The sequence below is a fragment of the Hyperolius riggenbachi genome, chromosome 11 (genome assembly GCF_040937935.1).
Source record: "Hyperolius riggenbachi isolate aHypRig1 chromosome 11, aHypRig1.pri, whole genome shotgun sequence".
Classification (NCBI taxonomy): domain Eukaryota; kingdom Metazoa; phylum Chordata; class Amphibia; order Anura; family Hyperoliidae; genus Hyperolius; species Hyperolius riggenbachi.
In genome coordinates, this window is record NC_090656.1 from 214,921,662 (window position 1) to 214,942,796 (window position 21,135).

A 21,135-nucleotide genomic window follows, 5' to 3' on the forward strand; every position below is an offset into this window, starting at 1 on the left:
CCCGGGGAGGGGTGAGGGACTGGAGGACAACGTGGGAAGCCTCTGGAAGATCCAAAGGCTTTCCTTTCCTTAGGTAAGTATTTACATTTAAACTTTTGTGGCTCTTGTGGTTCTCTGTAATCAGTGTTCAACATTTCTAAGAATGAGCTCTCATTTTGTGCAGTCTCTCCAAAACTGTTGGCCATCACTGGAGCAGAATATTTGGTCCACGAGGAGAAATCCAGACTCTCCTGCATGATATTGGGGTTTACACCAAAAACACTTTCAATTAACGTGTATTTGAAGAGAACTGGAGATTCCAAGAAGCAACACATCTTCTCCTGTAATTATCTAAAGTTTGAGGCCCAAGAACAAAAAGACCAGTATCGGAGTGTGGAGGACCAGCCTCAGCAGCAAGATTGTCCCAACAGGACAAATACTTTGAAAGCTGAAGTAGGGCTCGTCAAATTAAGGAGATTGTTTTTTTTGCACGATTGTCAATGCAATATCGATATAACGCCTGATATTTCAAAAGATGAAGGAGGAGAACTGATGGTAGAAGCTGTCCACAAAGCACTGAAATCTCCAAAATCTGTAAGCTGTAAACTGAACATCAATGGAGGTAAGACTAACCCATAACCTTATTCCAATTGCCTGATGGCAGACGATAGTACCTTAACCACTTAAGGACCAGCGGTCACTGGGCACTTAAGGACCAGAGACCGCTGGTCCAATCCCGACAGAATCCCGAGGAATCGCAGCACATACCCGTCGCAACCACCATCATCGCCGCTCCCCGGGACCCCCAGGACATAGACTCTGCCTGTCTCTATGACGGCAGAGTCATGTGAGCCGGTCAGGAGCTGCTTTCATTGGCTCCTGACCCTGTTTTTCAATGTAAGCCAATGGGAACAGCTTACATTGAAAGACAGGGCCAGGAGCCAATGAAATCGGCTCCTGACCGGCTCACATGACTCTGCCGTCATAGAGACAGGCAGAGCCTGTGAGATGCGGTGAGAATCGTCGGGTTTCAGCGCCGCGGTCGGCGGGTAGCGGTGGAGACGGCGGATGCATGCTGCGGACAGTGATTGAAATCTACGCCCTGCCAGCCAAAAGCCCACCAAAACAGGGTGTAGATTTCAATCACTGCGGTCCTAAATGTTTAAAGGAAACCTAAACCAATGATAAAAAAAAGAGTTTCACTTACCTGGGGCTTGTACAGGCCCCCTGCAGCTGCCCTGTGCCCACGCCGCCACTCAACAATCTTCTGGTCTTCTGCAGTGGCTACGTTTTGTTTTCCACCGACTGGCCAGTCGATGGCCACTGCACCTGCATGGTCCTGGCCGCCCACGTTCTCGTTCCCGCTCCCATCGTCTGGAGAGTCCTGCACATGCACAGTATGCGGAAATCTCGTACTGCGCAGGCGCAGGATGCTCATGGCGGAAGGAGCATAATCGAGGACAAGTGCAGGGATGCGCAGGCACAGTGGTCATCGACTGGCCAGTCGGTGGAATATGAAACTAAGCCGCTGCGGGGGACCGGAGGATCGTTGAGAGATGGTGCAGGCACAGGGCGGCTGCAGGTGGCCAGTAGACGCCCTAGGTAAGTGAAACTCTTTTTTTTTATGTTTGGTTTAGGTTCACTTTAAAGGGACTTGACAGTATTTCCAAGTAAGGATGAGAGGAACCAGTTTAACAAAACAATAAACATTTCTGACATTTGAGTGAGGAAGGACCACAGCAGAGGGGGTTAATTTATATTTGTCACCGGCTCTGGCCAATTCGATAAACGCTGCTCTCAAGCTCTCAGACACTTCAAAGCTTAAAGGATACCCGAACTGACGTGTGACATGATGAGATAGACATGTGTATGTACAGTGCCAAGCACACTAATAACTATGCTGTGTTCCTTTTTTTCTTTCTCTGCCTAAAATAGTTAAATATCATGTATGTAAGTGGCTGACTCAGTTTTGACTCAAACAGGAAGTGACTACAGTGTGACCCTCACTGATAAGAAATCCCAACTATAAAACACTTTCCTAGCATAAAATGGCTTCTGAGAGCAGGAAAGAGATAAAAGGGTCAATAGTTCATAGATTTTAGCTCTACTTCAATGAATGTGTCACTGAGAAAAAACAATGAAACTGTTAAAACTTAAAAAGTAGATTTAAACATAAAATAAAAGTGTGTAATATCTTAAAAAGTCATTGTTAGGAGAAGGACGATAGATGCAATTGTTTATTTCATTATTTTATTTTCGCTTCGGGTGTTCCTTAACTTCCAGTTGTGAAGGGGAAAGTGTTCGGAATAGTAATGATTGTAATATGCTAATGATAATTGCATGACATTTTGCATAATTTTCATACTCAGGATTACAATTGCAGTAGAAAAATCTTAATCACAAAAAGTTACACAAAATTTCCCGTAATTACGTCCATACACAAATTTTTCATTTTCGTGAGAAAATGTTCATCTTTTCGTGATGAAATTTCAAGTATAACACAAATTTTCCTGTGAAACACGAAATTACAATTTCGCGATGCTCATAATTTTCTTATTTTATGTAATGATTAGTGTCAGCACACAGAGAGAATCTGATTATTGGTGATCTGCAGTATCACCAAGAATACAGATGTATACCTGATTATTGATGATCTGCAGAATCACCAATAATACAAGTATGACTAACCTCTGGACACCTAATAATGTGTAAGTGTTTGGTTGCAACAGTAGAAGGCTATCTCCCGTGGAGCGGGAGATACAGACACTACTGCAGCCAGTGGACACCTGAGGAGTAGAGATGTCGCGAACGGTTCCAGGTGAACTTTGGGGGTTCGCGTTCGCCTGCATCAGGCGAACTTTTGCGGAAGTTCGATTCGCCCCATAATGCTCTATTGAGCAAAACTTTGACCCTCCATATCACTGTCAGCAGACATATTCTTGCCAAACACACTTCTCTCACTGCTAGAGACCCGCCCACCCTCCCTCCTCCAAGCAAGGTCCTTATACCATTTGACTCAGTTGTCTGCCTACACTAATTAGTTATGGGACAGCTGCTACACACTCTGCTAGGGAGATTTTAATTAGCCTCTTGTGGGTCCCCTCCTCCCGGAGGGAGGAGGGTCTCTTCTGCCAGGGAATTATACTATTTTAAAAACCAGTATACATCATACCATGGCTGGGAATCAAACCCAGCTCTCACTGTGTGGTGGGCAAGTCACCCTAACCACTGTACCACTACAGTAGTAAGTGAAGCTGGCCTAAAAATTACCATTTATGCTCAATGCAATAGAAACAGGTTGCTTACAGGGAACCTTAACTGAGAGTGATATGGATGTTTCCTGTAAACAATACCAGTTGCCTGGCAGTCCAGCTGATCTTTGTGACTGCAATAGTGGCTGAATCACACCCTGAAACAAGCATGCAGCTAATCCAGTCTGACTTCAGTCAGAGCACCTGATCTGCATGCTTGTTCAGGGGCTGTGGCTAAAAGTATTAGAGACACAGGATCAGCAGGCGATTCAGGCAACTGGTATTATTTTAAAAGGAAAAATCCATATCCTTCTCCGTTTAGGTTCCCTTTAAGGATTTGTAGCATAAAAGCCAACTCACATTGGCTGGGATTTGAACCTGGGTCTCACTGTGTGGTGGGCATGCACCCTAACCACTGTACCAACTGAAGCTGGCCTAAAAATGACCATTTATGCTCAATGCAATAGAAACAGGTTGCTTACAGGGAACCTTAACTGAGAGTGATATGGATGTTTCCTGTAAACAATACCAGTTGCCTGGCAGTCCAGCTGATCTTTGTGACTGCAATAGTGGCTGAATCACACCCTGAAACAAGCATGCAGCTAATCCAGTCTGACTTCAGTCAGAGCACCTGATCTGCATGCTTGTTCAGGGGCTGTGGCTAAAAGTATTAGAGACACAGGATCAGCAGGCGATTCAGGCAACTGGTATTATTTTAAAAGGAAAAATCCATATCCTTCTCCGTGTAGGTTCCCTTTAAGGATTTGTAGCATAAAAGCCAACTCACATTGGCTGGGATTTGAACCTGGGTCTCACTGTGTGGTGGGCATGCACCCTAACCACTGTACCAACTGAAGCTGGCCTAAAAATTACCATTTATGCTCAATACAAGAGAAAAAGTAGACAAGACAAATAACATTTATATCACGCTTTTCTCCTGGCGGACTCAAAGCACCAGAGCTGCAGCCACTAGGGCATGCTCTATAGGCAGTAGCAGTGTTAGGAAGACTTGCCTAGGTCTCCTACTGAATAGGTGCTGGCTTACTGAACAGACAGAGCTGAGATTTGAACTCTGGTCTCCTGTGTCAGAGGCAGAGCCCTTAACCATTACACCATGCAGCCACTGCTTACAGATATGTAGCCAGACATGGCCTTCTCTTTTGTGTTCAACAGTTGTCCAAAGAGAACCCCAGATAGCCAGGTAGATTCATATCTCTCTCTCTCTTCCTAACACTTCTATTGCCTATAGAGCATGCCCTAGTGGCTGCAGCTCTGGTGCTTTGAGTCCGCCAGGAGAAAAGCGTGATATAAATGTTATTTGTCTTGTCTACTTTTTCTCTTGTATTGAACATAAATGGTAATTTTTAGGCCAGCTTCAGTTGGTACAGTGGTTAGGGTGCATGCCCACCACACAGTGAGAGCTGGGTTCGATTCCCAGCCATGGTATGATGTATACTGGTTTTTGAAATAGAATAATTCCCTGGCAGATGAGACCCTCCTCACTCCGGTAGAAGGGTAGAAGGGAGGTGGGAGGGGACCCACAAGAGGCTAATTAAAATCTCCCTAGCAGAGTGTGTAGCAGCTGTCCATAACTGATTAGTGTAGGCAGACAAATGGTATAAGGACCTTGCTTGGAGGAGGGAGGGAGGGCGGGTCCTCCAGCAGTGATGTGTATTTCACTCAATCAGGTGTGCCTCCAGGTATTAGAGCTCTTGAAACATGTTTTCTATCATTTTTCTAGCCAGGGGAATTTTTTTAAATTTTCAAAGTTCGCCTCCCCATTGAAGTCTATTGCGGTTCGCGAACTTTTTCGCGAACCGAACCTTTCGCGGAGGTTCGCGACATCTCTACTGAGGAGCAGGTGACCTATGGCTGAGCAGGAGCTATCTCTAGAGATGAGATAGAGCAGCAGCCAGTGATTCCCTGATGGAATGGAATCAGACTGTACTGCAGCCAATGGACTCCTAATGGGAAGAGACCACTGACTGCACTGCAGGAAGGCCTCTCTAAGGTACAGGAGGTCCTTGCAGCTAACTGACACCTGGTGGATTAGTGCCAAGGAAGTACAGACAGACTAATCACTCGGGGACCGAGTGACAGCCAGGAAGGTCAGACAGGCCAGGTCGGCAACACACAAGCATATAAGGTACAAAGACAGAAGACTGATTCGGTAACCGGATACAAGCAGGGTCAGCAACTGGTAGACAGATGGGCAGCGGTACCGAATCAGAAAGCAAGAGAGAGGTCAGCAAAGCAGAAGGTCATAACAGATATACATAAGCACAATTCTAATCGGAGGTGTGAGGTCCTTGGTCTCGACACCCAGAAACTGGTCTAAAGAGTAACAGAGTAATGACACAGCAATCCTAAGCTTGGGTGTGAGGTCCTTGGTCTCAACACCCTGGAACTGGTCTAGAGTATAACAGAGTAATGACACAGCAATCCTAAGCTTGGGTGTGAGGTCCTTGGTCTCAACACCCTGGAACTGGTCTAGAGTATAACAGAGCATAAACAAAGGTAATCTGGCTAAGTGTGAATTCCCAGCTCCTGCTGGTTCTAACACACTGTAAGATCTGACTGAGGTCTGAGTGCTCACACGTAAGTATTCGCAATGGCAGACAACTAGCAACTGAAAGGCAAGATCTATATATACTCTAGCGCTGCTCAGTGCCGCCCCCAGCCGCTAAGCCAATCAGGAGTTCCGCTGAGATCAGCTGATCGTCCAGATTAGCTGATCGTCCGGATCAGCTGATCCTTCTCCTGTTGGCATAAAGGTTCTGTCCTCTAGCGCGCGCGTATCTCTCCCTCCGTGTGCACTAGAAGGCCCAGACAAACCAGACACATGTCGCTGTGCGGAAACCGCCGGTCTGAACGCGGAGACAGCCACCCCGCCGCCAGACCGCGCGGCGGCATCTCCGCCATTCATTACATTTTACAAGAAATTACAAGTAACACAAAATTATGGTTTAATGCAGAATTAGAATATGAAATGTACAAATATTCTGATAAATACTGATATTTTCAGATACATTTTCTGATAAATACGAATTACAATGTCGTGTTGTAATTGCAAATTGCGTGTCGTAATTATGAAAATGTAAAATTTCTGCTCATCCCTAGCTGGGAAGAGATAGAGCGGCATGCAGCACATCAGTCAGGACTGAGTCAGCAACTTACATACCTGATATTTAACTATTTCAGAAAAAAAGGAACACAGCATAGTTATTTGTGTGCTAGGCACTGTACATACACATGTCTATCTCATCTTGTCACAAGTCACTTCGGGTATCCTTTAAGACCCTTCTGTGCTGCCATACATGGACATATGGTTTAGTATAAATGCTATTAGTGTTCTGGCAATTCCTCCCCAAATTTTTTCTTTGGATAATCTTGTTCTACAGTGGCGCGGAATACCGTGTATTGTTTTTCCTTACTGTCCCTAGCTTGTTTGAGTAAAAATGGTTTGCTAGATTAAAAAAATATAGGAAATACAATAGTTGATTCCTAAAAGCACAATTAAAGTGAGAGCTATATGGAGGCTGCCATATTTATTTCCTCTTAAACAAATACAAGTTGCCTGCCAGCCCTGCTGCTCTATTTGGCTGCAGTAGTGCGTGAATCACACCAGAAACAAGCATGCAGCTAATCTTGTCAGATCTGACAATAATATCAGAAACACCTGATCTGCTGCATGCTTGTTCAGGGTCTATGGCTGAAAGTATCAGAGGCAGAGAATCAGCAGGATAGCGTAAAATAATATATACAGTGCTGCCCGTAATTATTCATACCTCTGGCAAATTTTGACTTAAAGTTACTTTTATTCAACCAGCAAGTGATTTTATTTTTTTTTTATGGGAAATTACATAGGTGTCTCCCAAAAGATAATAAAACAATGTACAAGAGGCATTATTGTGAAAAAAAAAAACATTTTTCAGCTTTTATTTACATTTGAGCAAAAAGTGTCCAGTCCAAAATTATTCATACTCTTTTCCATAATCAATAGAAAATCCTTTATTAGCTATTAAAGCAGTCAAACGCTTCCTATATTTGCAGACCAGCTTTTTGCATGTCTCCACAGGAATTTTTGCCCATTTATCTTTAGCAATGATCTCTAAATCTTTTAGGTTGGAGGGTCTCCTTGCCATGATCTTTAGCTCCCTCCACAGATTCTCAATGGGGGCCATGCAATTCTCTTTTTTACCTGAGTTTTCACCTAGGAGATCTTTGATTTTAAATAACTTTCCAGTACTTTTCAACTAAAAAAGTACCAAAAAGTTGGTGAAAAAGTATTATCAAAATTGTTTTAATCATTTTCTTGCCTTCTGGGGGCTTAAAAGGCATTTTATTGACAAGTTTAAAAATATCACCTAGGAGAAAGGTGAAAAAGTGAATTGCATATGACTCTTGGATTCAAGTCAGGACTCTGGCTGGGCCACTCCAAAATGTTAATGTTGTTGTCTGCTAACCATTTCTTCACCACTTTTGCTGTGTGTTTTTGGTCATTGTCGTGCTGAAAAGTCCACTGGTGCCCAAGGCCAAGTTTCTCTGCAGATTCCCTGATGTTGTCGTTGAGGATTTTCATGTATAGCTCTTTTTTGATGGTGCCATTTACTGTGATTTAGTTCCCTGGTACATTGGTCGAAAAACAACCCCAGAGAATTAGGTTCCCACCACCATATTTGTCGTAGGGGATGGTGTTCTTTGGGTTGAAGGCTTCTCCTTTTTTACGCCAAATGAAGGAAACCTCATTGTGACCAAACACTTGAATTTTTGTTTCATCTGACTATAACACAGAAGACCAGAAGTCTTCTTCTTTCTCCAGAAAGACAAAAAAAACTTACTTTTGACTGAAGTCAATTTGTCAAAGGCGGGCTTACTGTAATGTTCTTTGCCGCTTTCTCCAGCACCTATGTCCCTCGCCGCAGCTCCGCACTCAGCCGCTGGCTCCCGGTCCCCTCCGCTGCAGAGGACAGCCTCGCAAGGTCATCCTCTAATGTGCCTGCGCAACCGCCGCTGTCAATCACTGCCACTTAGTGTGGAGTGTACTGTGCAGGTGCAGAACTACTGTGCCTGCGCAGTACACTCCACACCACGTGCGAGTGATTGACAGTGGCGCTCATGCAGGCACAGTAGAGGACGACCTCGTGAGGTTGTCCTTTGCAGCAGAAGGGACCGGGAGCCAGCGGCTGAGTGCGGAGCTGCGACGAGGGACATAGTGGCTGCTAGGGGTTGGAGGAAGCCCCGGGTAAGTAAATTAATTTTTTTTAAAATATTGTGGAGAAAGATGAACACAGCTCACCACCCCACCAAAGCGACCAGGATCAGCACCACGGGCAGCCAAGCCCCATGGATTCTTGTAGGAAGGAAGAGAGATCGCTGCACTGGCGTACTAAAAGTCAAATTTTTATTGAAAAATAGATAAGCTGGACATGCACAGTAGCTCACTTGTATCGGAGCCTCACAATTGCTCCTTATTAATAGCTCATTGTGAGGCTCCGAAACACGTGAGCTACTGTGCATGTCCAGCTTATCTATTTTTCAATAACAATCCTAGTTTTAGTACGCGAATGCAGCGAATCTCTCTTCTGTCCTACAAATACTTTTTTTAAGCTGCTCGGACCTTCCCTTTAAGGGAGGGTAAGAGGAGGGAATGGGAGGGTGATAGGAGAGAACAGCAAGCCTGCCTCTTCCTGTCTGAATATTTGACTTTAGCCAAAAGTCACATTATTCAAGGAGTAATTACAGGGACCGGAGGGAACAACAAGAGGAATGGACAACGCACAGAGGTAAGTGGATCCAGCATGGACATACCTCTGTGCTTAGCTTATATAGCTTTGCCTCAGGTCGGGTGTGCTTTAATCATATTTTGACCCTGTCAAAGTTTGATAAGAAAGGAGGAAGAAGGAACCACTGTGCACAGTTATTAGTACTGGGGATTCTCATTCTGTGCTAGGATTTTACTCTAGAAATATGACATTTTGCACAATTCCATATATAAATTGAGCTCCATAACTTTTTGTTTTAAAGGGAACCTAAACTGAGAAGGATATGGATTTTTCCTTTTAAAATAATACCAGTTGCCTGACTCTCCTGCTGATCATGTGTCTCTAATACTTTCAGCCACAGCCCCTGAACAAGCATGCAGATCAGGTGCTCTGACTGATGTCAGACTGGATTAGCTGCATGCTTGTTTCAGGTCTGTGGTTCAGCCACTACTGCAGCCAAAGAGATCAGCAGGACTGCCAAGCAAATGATATTGTTTAAAAGGAAACATCCCTATCCCTCTCAGTTTAGGTTCCCTATAAAGACTCATGTAAATTCAACACAAATGCTGAAAATTGTGTTTTTTCAAATCTGTGTAAAGATGCGTAATATGAGAACGCCATATTTTTGGGACCAGAACATCATAATAATATTTCTGGGTGGTACTACTGTTTCCTTTGTAACGACAATCAATGCAGAGACTGAGGCAAGGTCACATGAGGGAGGAGTCATGGCCAAGGTCTCTGAAACCCATTCGGGCTGCCCATTTTGCTGAGACTCACAGCTGGCCTATTTTAAAGTAGTATTGAACTCAGCATTTCTCTTTTGCTCTAAAAGATTATTGATAGGCTACAGCATAAAATCTACTACCACAAAAAATAAAATTGTAGCAGAACAGCATTCAAACAGTAAAACACAGCGTTTGCTTCTTCAATGGAAAGCTTGCTGCCACGTCTAAAGAGGTGATAACATTGTATTTTGTTTACATTCCTTTGTCTGCTGCAATCAGTATACATTCCTAGCTGTGCTAAAAAATGAGCTCTCTCTGCTGTAGAAGCAGATTCGATCAGAGAGAGAAAAAAATACATATATGCAGACACATCACCTCAAGTTAGGTCATTTAAATAAGTTATTAGGGAAGGTGCTGAAGGGGTGTGGCCAAAAAAATAGCAAAAAAAAAAAAGTTAACCCTTTGCACACTCACATGCAAATGTTCAAAAAAATGTATTCCCAGGAATCTGTCATCCAGGCACCACTGCTATCTGTACAGCTAAGTTAAAAGCCGGGGTTTTAGTTACAAAAGCATGCATTCCCTTGCGTAGTCACCTACACTGCGCAGAGGTACCCAGGTATTCGTAGGTGTCTTTTTTTGTCTTGTAACTGAGCATTGCGGCCAGGGATTAATCTAGCGCACTCCCTATTTCCCCTCCGACTGTGAACATTGCCAGGACGCACACAGCATATGCTGGTGTATGTGCATGGTGCGCATGGATACATTACGTTAGCTCCCTTGTGCGATTGGTGTGATGCGCTATCTGTCCCAGGAGAGGACGTCAGGATGTGTGCTCCTAATCCCTAGATAGGTTTGATGCAATGAATGTTTGCATGTCTGCACTATGCATGTTACAGGGCCATAGTTAGGACACCTACGAATACCTGGTTAGTTATGCGCAGTGTAGGTGACTACTCAAGAGAATGCATTATTTTGTAACTAAAAGACCCCGGCTTTTAACTTAGCTGCAGGGATAGCTGTGGTGCCTGGATGATTGATTTCTGTGAATGCATTTGTTTGAACATTTGCAATTTTGCATGTGAGTGTGTGAAAGGTTAACTGTTTTTCGATCAGATAGAGGTCTATCTCTTGGTTGATTTGCCCATATACAGTGGGTTGCAAAAGTATTCGGCCCCCTTGAAGTTTTCCACATTTTGTAACATTACTGCCACAAACATGCATCAATTTTTTGGGAATTCCACGTGAAAGACCAATACAAAGCGGTGTACATGTGAGAAGTGGATCGAAAATCATACATCATTCCAAACATTTTTTACAAATCAATAACTGCAAAGTGGGGTGTGCGTAATTATTCGGCCCCCTGAGTCAATACTTTGTAGAACCACCCTTTGCTGCAATTACAGCTGCCAGTCTTTTAGGGTATGTCTCTACCAGCTTTGCACATCTTTTTTGCAAAACAGCTCGGGCTCAGTCAGATTAGATGGACAGCGTTTGTGAACAGCAGTTTTCAGATCTTGCCACAGATTCTTGATTGGATTTAGATCTGGACTTTGACTCGGCCATTCTAACACATAGATATGTTTTGTTTTAAACCATTCCATTGTTGCCCTGGTTTTATGTCTAGGGTCATTGTCCTGCTGGAAGGTGAACCTCCGCCCCAGTCTCAAGTCTTTTGCAGTCTCCAAGAGGTTTTCTTCCAAGTTTGCCCTGTATTTGGCTCCATCCATCTTCCCATCAACTCTGACCAGCTTCCCTGTCCCTGCTGAAGAGATGCACCCCCCGAGCATGATGCTGCCACCACCATATTTGACCGTGGGGATGGTGTGTTCAGAGTGATGTGCAGTGTTCGTTTTCCGCCACACATAGCGTTTTGCATTTTGGCCATAAAGTTCCATTTTGGTCTCATCTGACCAGAGCACCTTCTTCCACATGGTTGCTGTGTCCCCCACATGGCTTGTGGCAAACTGCAAACGGGACTTCTTAATAACTTGATCCCTGGACTGTCTGGTGTGGTCTTTGGACTTCACGGTGTTGTTGCTCCCAATATTCTCTTAGACGACCTCTGAGGCCCTCACAGAGCAGCTGTATTTGTACTGACATTAGATTACACACGGGTGCACTCTATTTAGTCATTAGCACTCATCAGGCAATGTCTATAGGCAACTGACTGCATTCAGAACAAAGGGGGGCGAATAATTATGCACACACCACTTTGCAATTATTTATTTGTAAAAAATGTTTGGAATCATGTATGATTTTCGTTTCACTTCTCACGTGTACACCGCTTTAGCCTCAATTCATAAAAGTGTATGCGGTATTTCAGAGATGGGCGGGAAATTACTGCTAGGGGTAAATGAGAGTTTTTGCAGTGAATTCATTAAAAAAATTCCAAGTGCGATAGCAGTCGGTAAGTGTGCGGTAAGTGTGCGGTAAGTGTGCTGTGTGGTGCGGAAAGCTGTCGGTAAACTTTGCTGAGTGCGGTAGGTTGCCGCTGGCTTCCTAATGACAAGGTGCATGCTGTATTAGACACGTGACTTATTTTTTTATAAATTATATTTTTTATAAATTAATAAATGTATGTATATATATATATATATATATATATATATATATATATATATATATATATATATATATATATATATATATATATATATATATATATATATATATATATACATACAAACATATATATATATATATATATATATATATATATATTTGACCTAATAAATTATATAACTCTGTACGATTTCTAACCCTCCCTCCTCTGTAATTGATTGTTTATTTTTTGAGCGGCAAAACTGTATAGATACACTTCCTCCTCTGTGCCCTTAAAAATTCCATAACATTAAGCTGAAAGGGCTCTATTTGTCACCTAAAATGCTACTGAGTAGAGCAAACTCGCCTGGTGTTTGTTGGCGATAACAACATGTTATTTATCACTTCCTTACTCCCCTTTTTTTTTCCATGAATACACTTCATTCAGTTTACCGACTCAAACAACGTTTTCATTACCGCACCATTACCGCACTAATACCGCACATGCGGTAAATTTTATGAATCCTCTAACAAAAACATACCATGCGGTAATTTACTGATTGGGCGATAACGCATGCGGTAATGCTTTATGAATTGAGGCCTTTGTGTTGGTCTTTCATGTGGAATTCCAATAAAATTGATTCATGTTTGTGGCAGTAATATGACAAAATGTGGAAAACTTCAAGGGGGCCGAATACTTTTGAAACCCACTGTATACCTAGTTGATTGATCTGCCCCTATATTGCTAGACATATGGGCTCCTTTAAAGAGACTCTGAAGTCTCTCAAAACACATGTTTTTCTTGTAAAATCATCTGGCGGTCAATTGTTCTGTGGCTGCGGGAGGTTTTTTTAAGCCTAATTTTTTTTTATGATGTAGCTAGCCTAACGCTAGCTACATGATTCCCCCCTCCCTGCGGCCTCCCTCCCACCCTCCGATCGCCGCCGGCGATCAAGCCCATACGGAATTCCCGTTCTAAACGGGATTTCCTTCAGGGCTTCCCCCGTCGCCATGGTGACGAACGTCGTGACGTCGCAGGGAGTCCCGATCCACCCCATAGCGCAGCCTGGCGGCGATTGGCCAGGCTGCTCAAGGGGTATGCGTGGCTGGGGGGGCCTGTATCACGGTGGGTAGTGGCGCATCGGCGGCGAGCGACCCAAACACGCAGCAAGCAAAGTGCTTGCTGCATGTTCTAAAAAATTTTTATGAAAATCGGCCCAGCAGGGCCTGAGAAATCCTCTGCGGCGGCTTACCCCGAGAAGGTTAATGTCATTGCCCTAATTGAAACACTGCACACTAACTATATCACCCCAAACTGCCAGGCAAAAATCCACGACTTTCCTGGTCGTGGATTTTGCTGCCCGAGGAGGCAGAGCTTTGGGCTGTAGCTCTGTCTCCATGCGCGTCAATCCGCGCGTATCCCTGCCTCTCCCCCGCCCCTCTCAGTGAAAGAAGACTAAGATGGGCGGGCGGAAGCAGCGATCCGTGAAGAAATGACGCGTGTAGAGGCAGAGCTACAGCCCAAAGCTCTGCCTCTTCACGGAAGCGCTCCCCGCAATGTGCCCCCGTAGTATGGGGTGATTTTGTTAGTGTGCAGCCGCGGGGATGCAGCGTTACAGTTAGGGCTTTGATATTGAAGATGATTTTAAAAGAAAAACATGTATTTTGTGAGACTTCAGTCTCTCTTTAATAGCAGTGATATCGCATTGATATAGCAGTGAAGTGGCTTTTTATATTTTTGTATCTTTTATCTTACAATGTGTTTTGGTTTGCAGATTGCCTCACCCTGTCTGATATAATGGCCTCAGGCACCCCAGAATATGGAAAGGAGTTGACTCTGTCTTGCGAGTTCAGGAAGTATATACCAGGACCTTTACAGGTCACATGGCTGAAAAAGGATGTGATGAAACCAGATCTGATCATATATAAGGATGGAAAGATCTGTGACAACAGATATAAACATAAGGAGTCAGAAGAAAACCACATCGGATGTGACTACATTTCCTCCAGCTTTCTGACATTCTTAGTAGACATTAGGCTAGATCAGAGAAAGAAATATGTTTGTAAGGTTGAATATCCAGCAATAAAGCAGACTAAAAAGTCTAAATTAACTACGCAAGTGATAGGTGAGGGTTTCCAACAATTTCCATTATTAATAATATTATTTATAATCACAATTTAATCCCTAGCGGTATTGACAGATTATCCGTCCATACAAAACATGCTGTGAACAGTATAAACATGCATACACATCAATACTCTCCTGCACTGTATACTAGACCCTTGCTTGACACATTTTGGCAAGTTACAGGGAAAAAAAAGTTATAAAAATTAATTTTATCACTTTTGCACAGAAATCCTTGGGAAATTGAACACCAGGGAGGTTAATACTAGAGATGTGGCGAATGGTTCCCGAACCGTTCGCCGGCAAACATCTCCGAATCCCTGGGGCTTTTACTACTTCCGGGTCGCACTGACCCGGAGTAGTACGCCTGCGCTGCCCGGCGGAGCGCATCCTAGATCGTGCTCCTGTTGCCGGGCACTTTCTGCGCGTGTGCGTGATGTCATGAACGACGTCACGCTCATGCGCAGAGAGTGCTCGGCAACAGGAGCGCGATCGAAGATGCGCTCCGCTGGGCAGCACAGGCGTACTACTCCAGGTCAGTGCGACCCGGAAGTAGTAAAAGCCCCAGAGATGTTCGCCAGGCGAACAGTTCACCGCATCTCTAGTTAATACCCACAATAGTCCTTGCCCAATGACCTACCAAATTATCAATACCGTATATATTTATACTGCTTTGACATCCCCTGCAGCACTTTACAGAGTACATGGTCATGTCACTGACTTTCCTCAGAGGAGCTCTCGATCTAATCTCTACCATAGTCATAGTCTTTGTCCTACCATATTATTAATACTGTATGTATTCATATTGCACTGACATCTTCTGCAGCACTTTGCAGAGTATATAGTCATGTCACAGACTGTCCTCAGAGGAGCTCACAATCTAATCCCACCATAGTCTATTTTTACTACCATATTATTATTATTATTATTATTATTATTATGTATTTATATAGCTCTGACATCTTCTGGAGCACTTTACAAAGTACATAGTCATGTCGCAGACTGTCTTCAGAGAAGCTCACAGTCCAATCCTACCATAGTCATAGTCTAATGTCCTTCCATATTATGTATTTATATAGCAGTGACATCTTCTGCAGCACATTACAGAGTACATAGTCATGCCACTGACTGTCCACAGAGGAGCTTACACTCTAATCCTACCATAGTCCTAGTCTAATGTCCTACCATATTATTATTATGTATTTATATAGCAGTGACATCTTCTGCAGCACATTACAGAGTACATAGTCATGTCACTGCTTGCAAAGGATGAGAAAAAGTGAGAACACCAAGAGCCCAATATAGTGTAGTATGTACTGGTAAGGTATAATTGATAGAGTAATAATATTAATTTACTACTCACAAACCAGGGTTACCAAGTAGGCAACCACTGTCAAAGCAGGTGGGGAGATTGTCCTGACCCCACTCAGGATTAAAAAGTCGCTCTCTGTAGTTGAAGAAGGAAAGGTACAACCCTCCACCAAGGGTGGACTTGATGTAGATAATAGGATAACAGAGGCGCCAATAGGATAAAAAACACTAAAAGAACTTAAAAACCCATCTTGGTAATAGAGGAGGCAGTGGTGGACTCACCCCCTCCAAGCAGAACACACGACTGTGGATTTTCAGTCAAAACAATTTTATTGGATACTCCAAATAAAGTGCAACGCGTTTCACGGGATACAAACCCGCTTCATCAGGCAATAACAGATAGGAGTAAACAGCATCTGCCAGTATCATCAACACAGAGACGCTCAGCGTTGATGATACTGGCAGATGCTGTTTACTCCTATCTGTTATTGCCTAATGAAGCGGGTTTGCATCCCGTGAAACGCGTTGCACTTTATTTGGAGTATCCAATAAAATTGTTTTGACTGAAAATCCACAATCGTGTGTTCTGCTTGGAGGGGGTGAGTCCACCACTGCCTCCTCTATTACCAAGATGGGTTTTTAAGTTCTTTTAGTGTTTTTTATCCTATTGGCGCCTCTGTTCTCCTATTATCTATAGTCATGTCACTGACTGTCCTCAGAGGAGCTCACAATCTAATCCTACCATAGTCTGTCTAATGTCCAGCCATATTATTATTATGTTTTGATATAGCACTGAGATCTTCTGGAGCACTTTACGGAGCGCATACAGCGCCAGATAATATGTTGGCACTACATAAATCAATAGTAACAATAGGCATGTCATTGACTGTCGTCAGAGGAGCTCACAATCTAACCCTACCATAGTCACAGTCAAATGTCCTACCATATTATTATTATGTATTTACATTTAGCGCTGATATCTTCTGCAACACTTTAGAGAATGCATAGTCATGTCACTGACTGCCCTTAAAGAGAACCCGAGGTGGGATTTACTTATGCTAGTGGGGCACAGAGGCTGGTTGTGCACACTAACACCAGCCTCTGTTGCCCCATGGTGTGCCTCCAAGACCCCCCTGCGCGCTGCTATACCCCCCGCAGTGCTGGCGACACGCAGCGTGTCGCCAGCACAATGTTTACCTCTCGTCTGTCTGTTAGCGCCGCTCCCCCGCCTCCTCCGTTTTGGCGCTACCCACCCGCGTCACTTTCCTCCAATCAGCGGGAGGGAAGGGACGCGGGCGGGTAGCGCCGATACGGAGGAGGCGGGGGAGCGGCGCTAACAGGCAGGCAAGAGGTAAACATTGTGCTGGCGACACGCTGCGTGTCGCCAGCACTGCGAGGGGTATAGCGGCGCGCAGGGGGTCTTGGAGGCACACCATGGGGCAACAGAGGCAGGTGTTAGTGTGCACAACCAGCCTCTGTGCCCCACTAGCATAAGTAAATCCCACCTCGGGTTCTCTTTAAAGGAGCTCACATTCTAAACCCTGCCATAGTCTAATGTCCTACCATATTATTACGATGTATTTATATAGCACTGACATCTTCTAAAGCATTTTACAGAGTACATAGTCATGTTATTGACTCTCCTCAGAGGCGTTCACAATGTAATCCTACCATAATCATAGTCTAATGACCTACCTTATTGTTATTATGCATTTATATAGCACTGACATTACCTGGAGCACATTACAGAGTGCATAGTCATGTCACTGACTGTCCTCAGAGAAGCTCACAATCAAATCCTACTATAGTCATAGTCAAATGTCTTACCATATTATTATTATGTATTTACAGTGGGATGCGAAAGTTTGGGCAACCTAGTTAATCGTCATGATTTTACTGAATAAATCATTGGTTGTTAGGATACAAAAATGTCAGTTAAATATATCATATAGGACACACACACAGTGATATTTGAGAAGTGAAATTAAGTTTATTGGATTTACAGAAAGTGTGCAATACAGTAATTGTTTAAACAAAATTAGGCAGGTGCATAAATGTGTCATTTTATTGATTCCAAAACCTTTAGAACTAATTATTTGAACTCAAATTGGCTTGTTAAGCTCAGTGACCCCTGACCTACATACACAGGTTAATCCAATTATGAGAAAGAGGATTTAAGGGAGTTAATTGTTAGTTTCCCTCCTCTTTTAATTTTCTCTGAAGAGTAGCAACATGGGGGTCTCAAAACAACTCTTAAATGACCTGAAGACGGTTGTTCACCACCAAGTTTTAGGGGAAGGATATCGTAACAACGATTTCTACAGGAAAATCATGACGGTTAACAAGGTTGCCCAAACTTTCACATCCCACTGTATATAGCACTGATAACTTCTGCAGCATTTTACAGAGTATATAGTCATGTCACTGACTGTCCTCAGAGGAGCTCACATTCTAAACCCTTCCATAATCTAATGTCCTACCATATTATTATTATTTATTTACATAGCGCTGACATCTTTTGCAGCACTTAAAGAGAGTCTGAAGCGAGAATAGATCTCGCTTCAGACCTCATATGTAGCAGGGGCACGTGTGCCCCTGCTAAAACGCCGCTATCCCGCGGCTTAATGGGGGTCCCTGTCCCCCCAAATAACCTCCGTAATGCGGGGGAGCGCTTCCGCATTGGGGCAGGGCTAACCGCCGCAGCCCTGCCCCATGCGCGTCTGTCAGACGCGTATCTCCGCCTCTCCCCCGCCCCTCTCAGTCTTCCTTCACTGAGAGGGGCGGGGGAGAGGCGGCGATGCGCATCTGATAGACGCGCTGGGAGGCAGGGCTGCAGCCGTTAGCCCTGCCTCCAGGAAGAAAAAAACCTACGACCAACTTGCGACCAAGGTTTGCGGGGGGTGGGTTGGGGGGACAGGGACCCTCGTGCAGCCGCGGGATAGCGGCGTTTTAGCAGGGGCACATGTGCCCCTGCTATATATGAGAGCTGAAGCGAGATTTAGTCTCGCTTCAGTGTCTCTTTAATAGAGTACATAGTCATGTCACTGATTGTACTCCCTGCTGTAGTCTACAGCTAATTTTTGGGAGGGGGAACCAATTAACCAACTGGATCTGTAAGCCAGGGCTGATTATATTAAGTTGCTTCTTACCCAGTCTGCTGTAGGCCATTGCTGTTCTCTCCTCCTCTCCTCATATCGGCAGTAGGGACAAATCTGTATGACCTTAGGACAAGACATGCCATCCTTCGGGGGCAGTTGTAGGGCATGTGTATGCCCCAATGTGTGTATCCAATGAATGAAATTCAAAGGATGAACTCAAGGAACCGTTAAAGCTGTTTTGTTCTCAATTAATGGCAGCCAACAAAATGTCAATTATGTTTTTTTAATATCTTTTTTTACCTTTTTCAGATTTTAAAGTTTGTCAATGTGTGCAATGCTACAAGCTGTAGCTTTGCCTTCATAGAAGCAGCCATCTTAGAAAGGTGGGTGAGTGGAGCATTTTCTCATCACACCCACCTTGCTTCTAATTTCTTTGCTGCTTTTTGTGCCTAAAGGGGTTCTATGGGGGTTGTGAAAACAAAAACTGAGATGTGAGTGGGAGCTAGGACGCGCGCGACCGTAGCCGCGCAGGCGCAGTTGTATTCGTCTAGTTATACAAATAATTAAACGGTGCCGGCGGCGGGGAACGGCAGATCGTAGAGGACAGCGCGGGCACGTGACAGCTGCAGGGGGCCAGTAGAAGCCCCAGGTAAGTGTCAGTTTTTGTTTTCAAAACCCCTCACGGAACCCCTTTAACTATGTATGCAGTAGATATTTTGATGACCCTGAAACTGCTAGAAATAGATACACCAACCATATCATTAATTTAATCAGTTTGGGCTAAAAATCATTCAAATTAATTAAACAAAAATATTGATCAATTGGCAGGAGGTTGGTTGCAGTGGTAGTTCAATGGCCCATAGCATCAAACAGTGAAATGCTGTAGATTGAGAGATTTTTAATAGATTTCATACTGTACAGAGAGTGCATGCAGAGCCGGGACAAGGTCCTCCAGCACCCAAGGCTGAGACACCAAAGTGCGCCCCCCATTCCTCCCACCCCAGCTGTCACACACTGATTGCTATTAGACTAGGAGACGCCCCAAGGGCCCCAAACCCCCCATCACCTTAATCCCTGGTTATATGGCTTGCCGTCACTGCCATGTATCCCCTTTTCTTATTTCTCTCTGCTTCAAACACAATAGAGGAATGACAGCTGAGTGAGTTGTGCGCCCCTCCTACACTGCGCCCTGAGGCTGGAGCCTCTCTCGCCTCTGCCTCGGCCCGCCCCTGAGTGCATGTTAAGTTACAGAGTCTTTAGTTGTGCAAATCGTGTAACTCGCCCAGTAGAAGCAATTCATCCTAAATTTTAACAGTTTTCCAAACTTCTCAAAGTTAATTATATAGAGGCAACCATTCGGGGCTGTTTAGGCCAAAAATCTAGCAATTGTACAGGTGTACCTTGAGGCCCTGATTTGCCACACCGGATCTATCTACAACAGCCAGTTTTTCTTCTTACCTTACATGCTGCATGCCACTCCATTGTGCAGAAGTCCCTCCTCCTTTTCCCATAGCATCAGAACATGTTGCTGGTCAGTAACCGAATTTGGCAATTTGCACTGTAATCCTTGGAGGCGACGGTTATCAAAGATGTGGACGTAGCATTTAACACAGGCATGGGCAAACTTGGCCCTCCAGCTGTTAAGGAACTACAAGTCCTACAAAGCATTGCAGGAGTCTTACAGCCACAGTCATGACTCATAAAGGCAAGTGCATAGTGGGACTTGTAGTTCCTTAACAGCTGGTGGGCCAAGTTTGCCCATACCTGATTAAACCTCTGTATAGGTAAAATAGCTAGCGACTGCATACCTAGTTCATTCTAAGAAGCAGCAAAGAAATCAGAAGCTATGGGAGGGTGATGGAAAGATGCTCCGCCCACTTACCTTTCCAAGATGGCGGATTTCATAAAGGCAAGACTACAGCTTATAGCATGACCAGGGCCGGCCCGCTCATGAGGCGGGGTGAAACTTTTGCCTCAGGCGGCAAATTTCCAGGGGCGGCACCCGCCCGTCCGTGGGTGCGGGGAGCCGGCCCGCCGAGCTGGAGGGGTAGCTGGCAGGACGGGGGTATTGGGCCAGCGGCGGGGAGGGGGGTCGGACCCCCCCCCCTCCCTCGCCTAGGTCCCCCGTCCTCCGCTCCCCTCCAGCCTAAATAGAAGCAGCCGTATGTGTAAGAGGCACGGGCGGGGAGACACTCACCTCCTCCTCGCTCCAGCGTGCGTTCCACTGACATCACTTCCTGCGGGACGCTGCAGGAAGTGACGTCAGTGGAGCGCACGCTGGGAAGAGGTGAGTGTCCTCCCCGCCCGTGCCTCTTACACATACGGCTGCTTCTA

The 21,135-nt window shown here is 44.6% G+C and overlaps 1 protein-coding gene across 2 annotated transcripts in view; it reads left to right on the top strand.

Annotated features, from left to right (window-relative positions):
• Window positions 1–21,135, top strand: part of LOC137537612 (cell adhesion molecule 1-like) — a 61,876-nt gene that overhangs the window by 29,686 nt on the left and 11,055 nt on the right. The window contains exons 5-6 of one of the 2 annotated variants that reach the window (XM_068259496.1): window positions 164–601; window positions 14,043–14,393. In XM_068259496.1, the coding sequence (XP_068115597.1) occupies window positions 164–601; window positions 14,043–14,393 (789 nt within the window). The remainder of the gene's footprint in view (window positions 1–163; window positions 602–14,042; window positions 14,394–21,135) is intronic. The other variant, XM_068259497.1, reaches the window with a different exon arrangement.